The sequence below is a fragment of the Notamacropus eugenii genome, chromosome 6 (assembly GCF_028372415.1).
Source record: "Notamacropus eugenii isolate mMacEug1 chromosome 6, mMacEug1.pri_v2, whole genome shotgun sequence".
In the NCBI taxonomy this organism is placed as follows: Eukaryota; Metazoa; Chordata; class Mammalia; order Diprotodontia; family Macropodidae; genus Notamacropus; species Notamacropus eugenii.
Window position 1 is genome coordinate 281,626,123 of NC_092877.1, and position 16,434 is coordinate 281,642,556.

A 16,434-nucleotide genomic window follows, 5' to 3' on the forward strand; every position below is an offset into this window, starting at 1 on the left:
GAGCAAAAATGACTAATAAGGAATTGAAACTGCAGATAAGTGAAGAGGTGGTAAGGGACCTGCCTGCTGTGAATTCAAGTCACCAGGCCCATACATTTCACTCTACTGAAATAATTTTTTGATGTGACTTCTGAGCTTCTGTTAGTAAATATTTAAACATCGTGTAAATATACATAAAGATTGTTCTGGTTTTCTTTTTTTAATCTTTTTTTCCCCAATTACATGTAAAAACAAATTTGAATTTTTTTTTTAAATTTTATTTATTTTTGGTGTTCTACAGTCACTACCATATAACTTAGATTTTTTTTCCCTCCCCCCTCCTCCTTCCTTTCACCAATTCAGATTGGCACCTACTTTGTAATTTTCTTCCCCCACCTTCTCTGAGATGGCATACAATTTTATATAGATTCTTCACATACATTCCTATTAAATACATTTTCACCATAGTCATGTTGCATAGAAGAATTAAAATGAATGGGAGAAATCATATAACAAGCCAAAATGTAATACAAAAGAAAATGATCTGCTACATTCTGCAATTGAATTCCATAGTTCTTTCTCTGGATGTGGAAGGTATTTTGCCTTAAAAGACCACTGGGAATTTTTAAGTCCTTGCATTGCAATGAAGTTCTAAGTCTACCAGAAAAATTCCTCGCACACTGTGGTTGTTGTTGTGAACAAAGTTCTCCTGGGTCTGCTCATTTGACTCAGTATCAGTTCATATAAGTTTTTCCAGGCCTCTCTGAAGTCTTCCTGTTCATCATTTCTTATGGCACAATAGTATTCCATTACATTCATATACCATAATTTATTCAGCCATTCCCCAATTGATGGGCATCTCCTTTATTTCCAGTTTTTGGCCACCACAAAGAGTGCTGCTATTTACATGTAATTTTGCAATTACATGTAAAAACAAATTTAAAATTTTTTTTCAAATTTTGAGTCCCAAATTCTCTCCCATTATCCCTTCCCCTTCTCTTCATTGAGAAAACAAGCAAGTTGATAGAAGTTATACATGCGCAGTCAGGCAAAACATATTTTCATATTAATAACGCTGTGAAAGAAAACATAGAACCCACCCTCCCCAATAAAAACATCAAGAAAAAATAAAGTAAAAAGTATATTTTAATCTGCACTCAGACTCCATCAGTTCTTTCTCTGAAGGTAGATAATATTTCTCATCATGAGTCCTTTGGAATTGTCTGAGATCATTGTATTGCTGAGAATAGCTGTTATTCACAATTAATCATCATACAACATTGTTGCTATTGTGTACAATGTTCTTCTGGTTCTGCTCACTTCATTTTGAATCAGTTCATGCATCAATTTTTCTAGGTTTTTCTGAAAGCATTCTGCTGGCCATTTCTTATAGCACAATAGTATTCCATCACAACCATATACCACAACTTGTTCAGCCATTCCCCAGTTGATGGGCATCTATCCCTTCAATTTCCAATACTTTGACACAACACAAAAAAATTTGCTATAAATATTTTTGAATGTAGAAGTCCTTCTCCTTTTTTTTTTTTTAAAGTTTGTAGTTGAGAAAACTGACCCAGTATTTAGTGACTTGCCTTGAGTCACACAACTAGTCAATGTCTGAAGCCAGATCAATCTATTGTACCATCTATCTGCCCCTCGGGTAAGGTAGTGATCTGAACTGGTGGAGGAATTACCTGAGAAGCTCTTGGATGTTACACTATCTTACACTCATTAAATTGGCAAAGATAATTACAAACTACAAAATTCAATGGTGGCCATGGAACAATAGGCATAGTATCACACTCTCAGAAATAGTTTTATATGTATATGATTGCAATAGCCTTCCAATTTCTCTTCATAATTAATTATCTCCATATGCTAATCCATACCTTCCACATGGCTGCTAAAGTGATTTTGTTAAAGCACAAATCTGACCAGTGATAAAGAATGCTGTCCCCCTGACAGAGAGATGATATTCTAATGGGCAGAACAAGATACACATTTTTAGACATGGCCAATATGAAATTTTGTTTTGCTTAATTACGCTTTGTTTTATTTTATGTTTCTCCCCAGTGGGAGGGAAGAAAAGGAGGGAGGGAAAACAAATATTTGATAATTGAAAAAAAATTTAATTAAAGAAAAAGAAAACTGAAAGTATCTGAGGCCTAGCTACTCCTGAATTCCTTCCTTGTTTAGATACAGGGAAGCAGCTAGAATCAGTGTGTAGGGTGGGGGTGGGGAAGGGTAGAATAAGAATGAGAGCTTCCCCACCCAAACTTCAAGAAATTAATTTCTAGAAGGAAGGAGTCAGGTTGGAGTACAGACTTTGAGGTATGTCTATTGCCTGTACTAGAACCTTAGGTTTTAACCGAGCGTGACAGTTAGCTACCTGATGTTTCATAGTAACCTAGGGAAATAACCAGTAACTAAACCTATTCCTGAACCTTTCCAGGAGCTTAGTAGATATTTTGTGTATTACTTATGCAAGTACATGTTATACCAGATAAATAATATACACTTCTTGAGGGCTGGGATTGCTTCATTTTTGTCTTTGCATCTGGAACATCCAGCACATTGCCTGACCTAGAGTAGACACAATAAATGCTTTTTGATTAATCTATGGAGCCATGTGAATTCATGGAATCACAGAATTTCAGAGCTGGAAGAGACTAATCTTAGTAGCCATCTAGTTCAACACCCCCAAATCATGACCACTTTGCTTGAAGACCATTTGCTTCTCTAGGCCTTTCATTCTATTTCAATGACATTGAAGTATAAATTTTCATCCTTTGGAGTTCTCCCCATTGCTCCTGATTCTGCCCTCTGGGTGCCAGATTTCACGGGTTGATGGAACTTCTTTTTTGGCTTCAATGACATTGATATTGTTTGTTCTTGCATGACAAATTATTTCATTTCAAAATAACTCCTACAATTTATTTGGGTTTCAGTAATTCACTTTAACATGACGAAATTAAATGTACTGTTACATCAGTACTTAAAATTACTTGATTCCTTTTCCCCGTCTATTTCAAAACTTGGGAATGGGACCAACTAGTGAAATCTACCACTTTCAAGTGAACTGCAGTTAAGAGGCTCACAGTAATAGGACCATCTCTGTTCTCCCTTAAACAGCTCTATCATCTGCAAACATAGGCAGATTAATTTTCTAATCAAAACATTCTGGGAAACCATTAAGCATGACATTAAACAGTGTTGTACTAATTACATTCCCTATGAAGAATTTCTATCTGAACTTACAGGAAAAGACCCTGGAGAAAACTTATCAGAGCACAAATTGCTTAAATGTATTTTAAGAAGAATCGCACATCCACAAAATAATTTTGCTTTTTCACACCCTCTTTAGAGTTAACTACTATGCTTCATTATGATAGCAAGATCTTCTTGACCCTGTTAAATACACAGTTTTGTGATTGTGGCAAGAGGATATGCTTAACTCCATGGCAAACATTTGTTCTGTAATGAATATTTATTTTTACTATCTGTTACTCTGGCTGTGGAAACAGAAGTGTATGTGTCTGTGTGTGTGTATGTGTGTGTATGTATATGTGTGTGTGCATGCGTGTGTGTATGTGTGAGTGAGTGTGTGTGTGTGTGTGTGTGTGTGTGTGTGTGTGTGTGTTCTGTTTGGGGAAATCATTTCCCACAAGATTGCTCAGACCACAAAAACAAGTGCTTTCCCAGTGTTTGGATGGAAGCATTTATAGTGTATCTGGAGGGAGCTGGGAGTGAACTCTTGGAAAAGAGATGGAATGTGGGAAGGAGTATGTTAGGAAAGAAAATGGACCCAAATGCAGCAAGTTGAAAGTGAAGGCTATAGACCTTCCCTGCATGGGTTCTTGTCCCAAGAAGCTACATTGTAAGACTTCAAAGTTCTGCAGATGCTGTACTAAGATTTGATGTCATTCAGATTCTGAAGTGTTCAATCATTGATTGGGCAGTTTGCAGAAAATCCTATTGCCCTCCTGCTAGGTTACTGTGGTGTGCTGATACTGCACCATGAGCGGTACCAAGAGAAGGGAGCGGGAAGCCTGTTTTCTTATACCAGTTTATAGGACTTATCCTGAAAGCTGACATAAGAATCGAAGCAGAACGTACTTGAATTAAATTCCCTGGAATTTGGGGAGTTGTAGGCTGGAAAGGGTAGATAAAAATGACTACTATTTGATTCTCATTTCTTGTTACATGCCTTTCATTCTATTTTAAATGAATGTCTTTTTATATTGCTGGGAAGTCAGTGATTAATTCTAATTGTTCATGGGAGGTTCCATGGGGGTCTCTGTAAATGGAGATTGAATGAACGCAAGCAAATTCTTTTCATTGTTCACTCATTTCAGTCATGTCTGACCCTTCGTGACTCCATTTGGGATTTTCTTGGCAAAGAGATTGGAGTGGTTTGCAATTTCCTTCTCCAGGTCATTTTATATGAGGAAATGAGGCAAGCAGGGTTAAATGACTTGCCCAGGGTCACACAGCTCTTGAACTAAGGAAAATGAGTCTTCCTGACTTCAGGCCTGATGCTGTATCCACTGTACCACCTAACTACCCTAAACAAGTTCCCAGTACCTGGAATGTGATAAAAAATATTTTTTGAGGGGGAAAGGAACAAGCATTATTTTACCTTCTATGTGCTAAGATACTATGCTGAACGCTTTATGAATATTATCTTGTTTGATCATTATAATAAATTTGGAAAATAGATGCTAATATTATTCTTATTTTACAGTTGGGAACTGAAGCAGACAAGATGAAGTGACTTGCCTAGGGTCACACAAATAATAAATGTCTGAGGTCAAATTTGAATTCAGGTCTTTATGACTTCAAGCCTAGTGTTCTACTCACTGTGCTGCCTATTTTTTTTTTGTAGTAGAGTCAGAAATGTTCTGTTATTTTGGTGGAAAACTATATTCTTTTTTAAAGTTGGTTTTCTTGTGAGGTGGGAGTAACAACCACAGCAACAATGAGCATTGACGTAGTGCTTGAAGGTTTGCAAAGTACTTTGAATTTACACCCATTGAATCCTCATGACAATGCTATGAAGGATGAGAAAGGGCAGGTTGTCAGCAGCAGCAGTGACCTTCAACAAAGGGTAGAGTAGCTGTGAAAAATATGGAAGATGGAGTGCTCATTCAATGGTAGAATCTTGGCTCATATGAAAGAACTGGAGTTCTCTCCATTTTATGACTCAAGGAAAATGACCAGCTGAAATCTTTGACACTCCTCGATTTACTGCTGCCTGTTACTTTGCTTTCCTCACTATCATTTTTATTCCCTACACTGCTTAATTTAGTATTGCATTACTGTTGAGATGTGCTTTTAAGGATCAAACGCAAATAGGAAAATAAACACCTTGTTCACTAATGTTTTGTGTAAAGCTTGAAGTATACTGTAGAAACTAACATGAGAAATAGTATCGTTCATTATATAGCTCAGAGTTCCTTTGAGAACTCATAAGTTTACTTTAGGGGAGCCAGGTAGTGCAGTGGATAGAGTATAGCCCTGGAGTCAGGAGAATCTGAGTTCAAATCTAGCCTCAGACACTTACTAACCCTATGATACTGGGCAAGTCACTTAACTCTGTTTTTTTCTGTTTCTTATCTGTAAAATAAGCTGGAGAAGGAAATAGCAAACTGCTCCAATATCTTTGCCATGAAAACCCTAAATGAGGTCATGAAGAGTCAGAAACCACTTAACAACAAATTTTGCTTTGTAGTCTGAATTTTTGTTCATAAAGGGATGAAACCTGATTGATTAGAAAATGTTTTATATCTGTTTTGTCAATATGTCATGGGTGGTACTTGGTGATGGTAGTAGTGGAGCTGAATGAATCTCTTGTTCAAATGATTTCTCCTTAGCTCAACTGATGAAATGAAAGAGAGGATAAGAGGCAGATAATGGACACAATGAGGCTCTATAGTCATTTAAATGCTGGGCAAAGAAGAATGTATACTTGAAAACCTTTCTTTTACTAAGTATGAAGAAGGTTATCCATCAAGTGTGATACAATTAGGGGACAGCTAACCACTGCTTGATTGGCCTAAAGTTCTGCAATGTTCTCAAATAGCCCTTTTAAGAAAATTATGTAATAGCATTTTATTTTTTCCAAGTACATGTAAAGATGATTTTTAACATTCATTTTTGAAAGATTTTAAGTTCTGAATTTTCTTCCTCCCTTTCTCTTTCTGGTTGCCCCTCCCCAAGATAGCAATCAATCTGATGTTATACCTATGCAAACATATAAAGCAGGTTTCCACATTAGTCTTAAATGGTCCTTTAAAAAGTAAGACATACTCATATCCTCTAGGACAGTGTTTCTCAAAGTGTGGTCTAGGGATCCCTGGGGAATCTCTGAAACCCTTTCATACTTTTCACGATAATTTTCATAATAACAATAATTTATAATATGGTAAATATCAACAGATATAATCTATATAAAAATAGCTCTTTGGAGGACCCTCAGTGTTTAAGAGTACAGAGGGGTGAGTTCTGAGACCAAAAAGTTTGAGAGCCACTGCTTTAGGGAGTCACTTGGAACAGGGGACAGCTTTGAGAAGTGTGAGCTTTGTCTATGGAAGAAGAATTCAGCTCTTAAGAGGGAGCTGACTTTTGACCTTCACTGGGGAGATTTCTATCTCTTCCCTTCATCAGCCAATGTGGCTTGCTGTGGAAGTACTTGCCCAGTAGGAGACATCAGGTAGGAGGCTAAGAGAACCCAGTGGAGTGACATAATTAACAAATGCTATGCCCAGAGAAAAAGAACATTGGGAGCCTGAAGCTTCAGAGGTAAAAGTTACCTAGGCCACACATATCACCTAAGTGTGTGCCTTTACTAGTGAATCCTATGAGTGTGCCCACTTTTCTCACTGATTCTGAATATGTAGGAGAGTGTGCTCCCAAATGATTGGAGAAACATTTTGTAGCCACTACTTTTATAGCTACATCTTAGTAAATGTCTTTTCTTGGTGCTAACTGTGTTCTCTAGCTACTAAAGGTAAATGTACAGGTTGGGGCTTTAGGAATACGAGCTCAGTCTACACTGAACCTGGAGTAGAAATCCTCTGGGGGCTCCACATGTTGAGTGTGAGCTTTAGGGATAAGGGGGAGGAGTGGGATGGGGGTAAGAATGGGTGTGTGTGTGCGTGAGGAGGTGTGTCCATAGTCCAGAAGGGTTGCTAGGCATGAATGCTTCATAACTGAATAGGCATCACAGCTTTTATTTTTTGTTTGTTTCTTCTTCTCTATTACCTATAGGGAGGTGCTAATAACTGTTCTGGAAAAAATGTACACAGGACACACTTTTAAGTTTAATCTATATTATTAACATGTTTTCCATCATTCTCTTAAATCTACATGATCAAGAAAACATAATCAAGTCTATTTGTAGAAGTTGCTAATTTCAGAGGTATCAATGCTCACACTAAAAATTTAACAATTCCTCTCCAAAGTGTCTCCCTGACAAATACAAAAGGCTAGGTCATTTTCAGGTTTTTTGGATAGGAAGATCCACTTCTAGATCCATCTCTGGGTAAATGGAACTAACCTAGTGGAATTATTTGGGTCCATTGGCTAGGGATTTGAAGCCTAGAGGATCATCTCAGAGTTGGAAAGGACCTTAGAGGTGACTGAGTATAAATTGTATCTGAACAGGAATCTCCACTACAACATCCATCCTTTGAAGATCTCAACTGATGGGAAACTGACTTGATTTTGAAGCAGCTTATTCCTCTAATTATTTTTTATGGGTCAATAAACATTTATTTTTTCCTTTTAAAATATTTTCTTTCATTTTTAATTTATGGAATAATACAAGCATTTCTATAACATAGTACAATAAAAAGATAATTGCATATGAAACTACAAATCTATTATGTGCAGCTTGCTATTCTTTTTAAAATATAAAATAAAGCTATCATGTACATTTCTTTTTTTTCTTCCCTCCCTCCCCTACCACCCTAGAGATAGCTACCATTAGACACAAATATGTATATATATATATATATATATATATACATATATAAATAAAATAAATATAAAACATAAAATCATTTTATAATACTTCTATGTATCAGTTCTTTCTTTGGATGCAGGTAGCATCCTTTTCATGTCCATTGTAGTTAATTTGGGTGTTTATAATCAACAAAATTATTTACTTGCTCAAAGCTGTTTTTAAAACAGTGTTGCTCTTACTGTATACAATATTGTTGATTCTCTTCATTTCACTCTTCATTATTCATACATGTCTATCCATGTTTTTCTAAGATCATTGTGCTCATTATTTCTTACAGCACAGTAGCATTCCATCACAATCATGTACAACTTGTTCAGCCATTCCCCAATGGACAGGCATCCCCACAGTTTCCAGTTCTTCTAAGTTTTCTCGTTGTTTTTCCTGACAATAAAGCAACATTTGCCTTTCTGTAAGCTTCTAGTTTTTCCCTCTTATAATATATATGTATTATATTTTATACAATACATATACACACATATATAATACACGTATATTATATATGTATATAACATATATTATATAATGCATATTTCATACATGTGTATGCATATATTATATATGTATATAACACACATATATTATATATAATATATACATATTTTATATATGTGTATATATATTTGGGAATTACACAAGGCTGCCTTTCTTTGGGTATTTCTGCAGAGAAGGAGAGACAAAGCGTAACTTTAGTGGTGTTATATGGTATTTAGGGAGTACCTAATGGAATAGTTTTACGGGCTGAGATATATCTACTCTGATATATGCTAATGGTAATAACCAATCCCTCATTATGTTCTCCTTTCACAGACCTCAGCCATGCAGGTAATATCTTATGAAAAATGAACTATTCCTTTGATATTATTGTATTAATATGCTGCTGTCATTAGGATACATATTTAAAAGTGTAAATGAAGCACCCTTGAAAAAATAAAGCAAATTGCTTTATATTTTCTGTTTCTCAACCTCTCTCATGAGATGCATCTTTTTGGTGCTGAACCATAATAATGTGCTTTTCACTCTTTTCTCAACTGTCCTTCACATCAGCAACCAAGTTTAGCAAAAGCTGCAATAACAATCATTTGCTAAATGTTTCTGGTCAATTGATCTCCCCCCTTACCCTGCATCTGTCCTTGTCTTCAATCAAGGCAAGGACCAAGTTCTATCTTAAACTTGGAGTGACTTGACAGCTACCCCTACAGGCTGCTAGGTGGCACCACAGAGGAGTGCTGGAGTTGGGGTCAGGAAGATCTGAATTCGAATTCGACCTCTGGTACACTAGTTCTTCAAGTCATTTAATTTCTCCCAGCCTAAGTTTCCCCACTTCTTAAATGGGTATAATAATAGCAAGAAAAGTCATGCAATTTCTCTTAGCCTCAGTTTCCTCATCTATAAAATGGGGATAATAATAGCACTTACAGCACAGTTGCAATATCAGGTGAGCTGATATATGTAAAGTGCTTTGCAAACCTTGACATGTTATGTAACCATTAGCTTTTATGTCATACAATAATCTTTTCTACTTTTCCCCCTCTAACATTCATTTTAAAAAATATTAAATTCCAAATTCTATTCCTCCCTCCAGCCTTTTCACCACCCCCTGGGAAGGCAAGAAGTATCTATTATACATGTGAAGTGATAATCATTTAATATAAATTTTGGACTTTAAATAAGGGCCAGAGCTTGGATTAAGAAGAGCCTGAACCTAACAGATCTCTGAAGTAAACTCAGAGAATACCTCTTCCTACGTCAACAAAGCCAGATGGGGCTGACTTAGCATCCCTTAGGAGACCCTTAACCCAAGGCACTATCTTGAAGAATGGAACTTGTTCCATATCTTAATAGTTTGTGGACATATACTGTGCTATGGCATGTTAAAGGTAAAGAAAACACAGATACTCCAGGTCGTAACTTCAATGGAAACGTTGTCACCTCTGCTATCTTATTGTATTCACAACCTATGCAATTAAGAAACTCCTCTCTCACGGCCCAGTTAATCACTCCGGGAGACCCCAGATCTGAAGGACACAGGCCCTTTGGACTGTCCTAATCGGATTTAAGCCTGGTCATTCTTGTATTACTCAGTCAGAAGTTTTCTGGCTCCATGCGATCCTGTGACCACCAGCTGTAAGGGAATAAACTCTACGCATTTAGCCTGTTTGCCTTTTCTTAAGTAAACTTTCAGGTCGACAGAAGTCATGCAAACACGCTTCCATATTAGCCATGCTGTAAAAAAACAAACAAAAAATATTCTTCGGTCTGTACTCAAGAGTTCATCCATTCTCTTTGGGGGTGCACAGCGTTTTTCATCATGAGCCCTTTGCAGTTATCTGGGATCATTGTATTGATCAGGGTATGTAGCACCTTTTTACTTTTGGCTGGCACGTTGAATGGGCACAACCGAGACGTGCAGTTTCTGAGCAAACTCAAAACTTGTAGTTTTCGGGTTATTTTCAGGAGAAATTGAGCTAGAACTACATTTCCCAGCAGTCAACGCGCGGCGAAGAGGGGTGGAGTCCGGCAAAAAACCCGGCCAGGAAAGAGCCGGTCGGCCCCCGGAGACGAGAACTAGCCAATAAGACCCGACTCTTGAAATTCAGGGCTGATCGAATCCCAGCTCTGCCCAGGAGAGGAGGAAGAGCTGCCGTGCGAAATCCCACAAATACCTAAAGCACGTAAGCCTTCAGTTAGTTTTCAGCTACCGGTTGGCCAACTCCGACCAATGAACTTACGCTCCGCGGAGAGAGGGAGGGCTTTAATGGAAGCGCGTCACGTCCCGGGAGGGCGCGGATTGGTCGAGCCGGGGGCGGGGCGGAGGTGGCGGGAGTATTCGGACTGAGGCGGCGGCGACGGTTGGCTTTGGCCGCATCCAGGCTTTCGCGGTGCGGGAGATCGGTCCATCGGTGCTCTGGCCTGCGTCGTGCCCCCCGGGGCGTGGTCAGCAGCTCCACCGTCGCTCCCGGCTCCGGGCCGAGTTGCTGCCGCCTTTTCTAGCTCCTCAGGCAGACGTCGGGAAGGATGGAGAGGAGCCGGTCACGGCGTCCACACCAGCCGCACGGCCTGGCCGCGGCCCCCTCCTCATCCTCGTCCTCGTCGTCCTCGTCCAGCGGTGGCCGGGACATCAAACCGCAGAGACGGAAGGGCCACGCGCCGGGCCCCGCGCCCGCGGGAGAGCCCGGGGAGAAAAGAGCTAAGTTTGTAAGTATCGCCCCCGGGCCGGGCCGGGCGGGGCGGGGCCGGGCTGCCCCTTCTTTTTCCCACCCGGGTTCGAAGCCGCGGTACTTGTTCCACCAGCCCACCTTGAAGACCTTCCCTTTGCCTAGCGGTGCCCTGCGGGCTGGCGACCCCAGACCTAGGGGCGGGGAGTGTCGTCCGAGTTATCCGCTGCGGCCTGTCTGGTGCGGAGCAGCACCGCCCAGGGTCATTTGTGGCCATCGCCGCAGACCTTTCTTAAGTTTGAGAGCATTCTTGTTCCTTAATAAAATTCTGCTCGTAGTTTCTCAGTTATGGTGACCGGCTGGTTAGAAAATTTGCATGATGGGATTGGAGACAGCTTAGTTTTAAAACTTGGCAGGACAGGCGGCTCCTGAAGTCATTCCTGAGGAATGTCTTTATATTATCTTGGAATGGAATCCAAAGTATAAGAAACTTTCCAACGAACTTAACTGGCACAAACATCCATCAAGGGAAGAAAGAGGCAGAAGACGCGGGATTGCCGTCTTGCAGTTGTGTCATCTGAGTGGTATTTCCAGGTTGGAAGTTATTTAGCCATGATTCTTTTGTCTCCCTTTTATCTGATACAGAGTCTTAGATCTTCTCTTTAGGATGAGTCCAACCTGGAAGTTTATTCTTGACTTAATTTGACAGTGATTTAGAAAATTCTTTTGTGGTGTACCAGAAGCTTTAACACATATGCTGTCTGCTACAGATAAGTAGACATTGTTACGAATTTACAGAAAAACACTAGAAGTGACTCATTGCTTTAAGACATGAAAATGCCAAAACTATTAGTGTGTCATTAAATATAATTTTTGGTTAGCAGTAACAGGGGTTGTATAAAACTATTTGGTTAGCAATAACAGAGGTTGCATACGTATTATGATGAAAGTTATAATATACATGAAAATAATAACAGATGGGGAATGTGGTGGAGTTAAATGTCAGTTTCCATTGCTGAATCATCATCTTCTTTCCAGCTAAGTGTGGGTATACCATAGGGCTTTATCCTTGACATTCTGGTATTTTTATACTTTTAACATTAGCTAGCATTTATTTGGGACTTTAAGGATCACAAAATACTTTACAAATATTATCTCATTTGATTCTCACAACAACCCTGGTAGGTGCTATTATCCCCATTTTATAGTTGAGGAAACTGAGGGGGATAGAGTGACTCACCTAGGGTAACACAACTAAGTAAGGGTATGAGGCTTCACTTGAACTCTCAGAGTTTCAATAATCATCTCTTTGAGGGATAGGGATATGGATAGCTTCTGGACCTATAATTTCTGAGTATAGGGAACTCCAGCACACCTTCTTTACAATTTAAGGGCTCTAGAGAGGTTAAGTGACTTAAGAGATTTAAGTGACTGTGTCAGAAGTAGGACTTGAATCCAGTTGTCCCACGCGCGGGTCTCTTAGCAACTGTGCTACTTAGAGGCCAGCTCTCTACTCACTATGCCACAATGCCTCTCATATTCTTTCTGAAGATAATTCCTAAATCCATCCTTTATTTTTCATTTTAACTTCTGTCCCAAATTTGTAACTGCCTGCTGAATATCTCCACCTGGATGCGCAGTAGAGATTTCAAACTCAAGACATCGAGAGTGGAACTTATCTTTCCTGTGAAACCCACCCTTCTTCCCAAATTTCCTGTTTCTGGGGGTTTCACATCTTTCCATTTTCACTTGCCATCACCTGTGTTTCCAACCTCTGAGTCATTCTCAATCACCCCCACATACAATCAATTGTTAAATCTTTCTAGTTCTTTCCACAACATGTCTTGTTTGCATTCACCCACATCCTTTCACTCACTTGGCTACGAACTTAGTTTGGGCCTTCACTTTCCACCTGGATTGTTGCAATATCACAATGGATAGAGTGCTGGGCCTGGAGTCAGGAAGACCTGAATTCAAATGTGATCCCTGACATATACTAGCTGTGTGATCCAGAGTAAGTCACTTAACCTCTGTCTGCCTTAGTTCCCATTTGTAAAATGGGGATGATAATAGTACCTATCTCCCTGGGTTGTTGTGAGAATTGAATGAGATTGTATTTGTAAAGTGCTTTGTAAACATTAAAACATCATAAAAATGCTAACTAGGTTCCTAATTGGTCACCTTGTCCAAGACTCTCCCTTTACCAGTCAGTCCTTGTTGAAGAGGTCTTAGTGTGTTTAGTTGCCCTTAGAATAACACACCCTTAGCTCTGTTTGGCATTTAAAAGCTCTGTACAGTTGGGCTCTAAACTCCCTTTCTACCCTAATTTCACATTACTCTCCCTCACTCTGTGCTCCAGCAAAGCTGGTCCATGTGCTGTTTGTTCTCTTTACAGTATGAGCCATCTTTCCTCTCTGTGCTTTAAGTGTTCTTAGTTTTTTGTCTCTTGAAATCTCCAGTAAAAGTGTATCTCAGATGCCCCCTTCTACATAAGGCCTTTTCTGATTCTCTCTAGTTTTTAGCGCTTTCTCTACTACTTGCAATTACTTTGCCTCTATCCTGAATTTGTTCAATTCAATTAAACATATTTGTTTTTCCTACCATGTGTCATGCACTTGGGATACAAAGACAAGAACGAAAAATAGTTGCCTTCATAGTTTATATTCTGTTGAGGCAGGAGACAATACATACACTGACAAGCTAATATGAATATGGAGCATTTCAAAAGTCTTAGGGCAGTTTTAAGCTGTAATAGTTTTGTGTGTGTGTGTGTGTGTGTGTGTGTGTGTATGTTGTGTGTTTTGAGGTGGGGAAGCAAGTCTTGGCAACTGATTGGATGTGGGGTATGAGGGACAGAGACTTCCTGGTGACTTGGGTTGCAAAGGTGAGTGACTGTATGAATGGTGATACCTTCTTTCTAAGTTCTTTCAGTAGCATCTATACACATGTTTTCCCCAGATCATTCATAGCAAAGATTATTTCATTTTTTTGTCTCTATCTGTAGCACCTTACAGTGGCTGGAACATAGTAGGTGCAGTTCTTGTTCAATTGATTTGAAAGGATTTAATCTGCATGTAAGCTCAGAGAGGATTTGCATTTTCTCTTCTGGCCTTTGATTTTAGTTCTTTAAGTACTAGGATCATATTTTATGGTTATTTTCACCCTATACTAATCAGATTAGACAGTGATAGAGTAGGGATCAGATTGGCAAATGATAGATTCTGTCCAACATGAGAAGAATTAACCTGGAGAAATAATTTCCATTCATCTATTATAACACAACCCCTTCTCTCCCTTCAGTCAAGTTGCATGTGAGGCTGGAATGGGGATAATAGGCATGGGTAAACGTGATGTCATTAGGAGACCAGAGGTCATGATGAAGTTCTGTGAAGAGATCTGAGGATGGGGGACATAGAACTCTGAAGACAGGACACTGTAGTCAGAGAGGAGGATTTCTTTGTTCTAGATTTTAGAGGTAGAACAGTTCTGAGGAATGATGAGGTCTTAGGTATGGCCCAGTGGCCAACCGCTTTGGAGTTATTCTTCCTTTCTCCCTTAAACCCCCTGTCCTCTTGATGTTTTTGTTGCTCCATCCCTGGGTAACTACACTTCTAGACCTAAACTGCTAAGCACTCTAGAAGAAGTTTTCTGGTCCACAACAAGGAGGTAGGTTGCAAGAATGGCAAGAGCACTTGATTTGGAATCTGTCAAATCTGAAAACAAATGACCAAAAAGTCATAGAGGTTATGCAACTGCTGTTGACTCTAAAGTTACCAAAGACCTCACAAACACCGACCATCACAACCACAGAGTTCACACAGATCATCACAACCACAGTTAACTCTAAGAAATTAAATTAAATTAAATTAAAAAATAGGGCCAACAGTCTTCGTAAACAAAAACTTTCTTTACTCTGTTGGAGAAGGGAAACTAGACACGTGCTGGGGCCTCCTCTAGGAGACCTGCTTTAGTGTAGGCAAATCTTAATACTTATAGCAATGGTTAAGCAGAGAGCCCTGATAATGAAAGGAAACATCAACAATGGGACAAGTTTGATTCGTAGCAGGGCTTCACTAATGGAACAAGAGTCCTACAGGTACCTGTCTGAGTTCAGGGACCATCTGGTGTGAGACAATTCTAGGATTTTGTTGCAGCTGAATCTATCCAAAGGGTGAGTATAAAGGATTGTTGCTATGCAAAGCTCAGGGCATAGCTTGCTTGCTGGGTCTTAGCTGTGGAAAACAGGGTGTTTCTTAATATTAAAACGAGAGGAGTAAAAAGAGAAGTGTAGTCTTGGTGTGGTGTTTCTGACAAATCAGAGAATCTGGATTTGATTCTTGGCTTTTTCACTTGTTATTTTTGTGACTTTGTGCAAAGACAAAGGTAGCTTAACCTGTCTCATTTTTCTCATTAGTAAAATGAAGGATTTGGATTAGAAGATCTCTAAGGTCCTGTCTAGATATAACATTATGTGATCTTATGATTTCAGCTGTACCTAACAGCTTTACTCTAATCCTTCTATTCTTCTTTTGTTGTCTCATCATATTCACCATACTAATTATTTCAGAACTCTGACACTCTCTTCAAACTCTCAGTCTTACTCACTTGAGTAGATAATTCACTTTTGGCAGATGACTACTCCTACTTTATTGAAAAGAGCATGGATATAAGTTCACTCACCTTCTTCCATGCCTCAAAAATTTTCTAAATTTTAAAATCTAAAACTAGGCATGGATAAATGTTTGGGGAGAGAAGTTGGAAAGCCACTTTAAAAATTATCTTTATTAGGGACTATCTGTTCTCTTGGTGAGATTTAAGACAAAGGGAGAGGAACATAGTTTCCATATTGTTCTGGAAATTCAGAAAGAGCCCTAATGATTTAGGAGACCATTTCTCCACAAGGTGGAAAACAGCCAAGCTGTCATCAACCTTCAAGCCCCATTTGAGTTGAGGGTTAGTTTACAGTACTCTTTTTTTTTTAAATTTTTTTTGTGGTTTATTGATGAGTTTTATTTTTTACTTGACAACCACTTCATTACGTTCATGTATTGTGCTTTATTTAGCTATTCCTCAATCTTTGTTATTTTTACCTTTTTCTCCCAGTTTTTAACTACTATATAGAAAAAAATGCTGCTATGTATGTATTTGGGACCTGTCACTAATCTCTTTGGTGTTTAACACCAGTGGTGAGATTGAGGGATCAGGGTGGTGATTTTTCTTTTATTAATTCCAAACTGGTTTCCATAATGGATGGGTAGATTCCCAGTGTGC

General features: G+C 39.0%; 1 protein-coding gene across 4 annotated transcripts in view; it reads left to right on the forward strand.

Annotated features, from left to right (window-relative positions):
- The first annotated feature begins 10,571 nt into the window (after positions 1–10,571).
- DIAPH3 (diaphanous related formin 3) overlaps positions 10,572–16,434 on the forward strand; it is a 464,308-nt gene continuing 458,445 nt past the window's right edge. For 2 of the 4 annotated variants that reach the window (XM_072617066.1, XM_072617067.1), the window contains exon 1: positions 10,572–11,203. In XM_072617066.1, the coding sequence (XP_072473167.1) occupies positions 11,024–11,203 (180 nt within the window). In that variant the 5' untranslated portion in view covers positions 10,572–11,023. The remainder of the gene's footprint in view (positions 11,204–16,434) is intronic. The other 2 variants (XM_072617068.1, XM_072617071.1) reach the window with 2 other exon arrangements.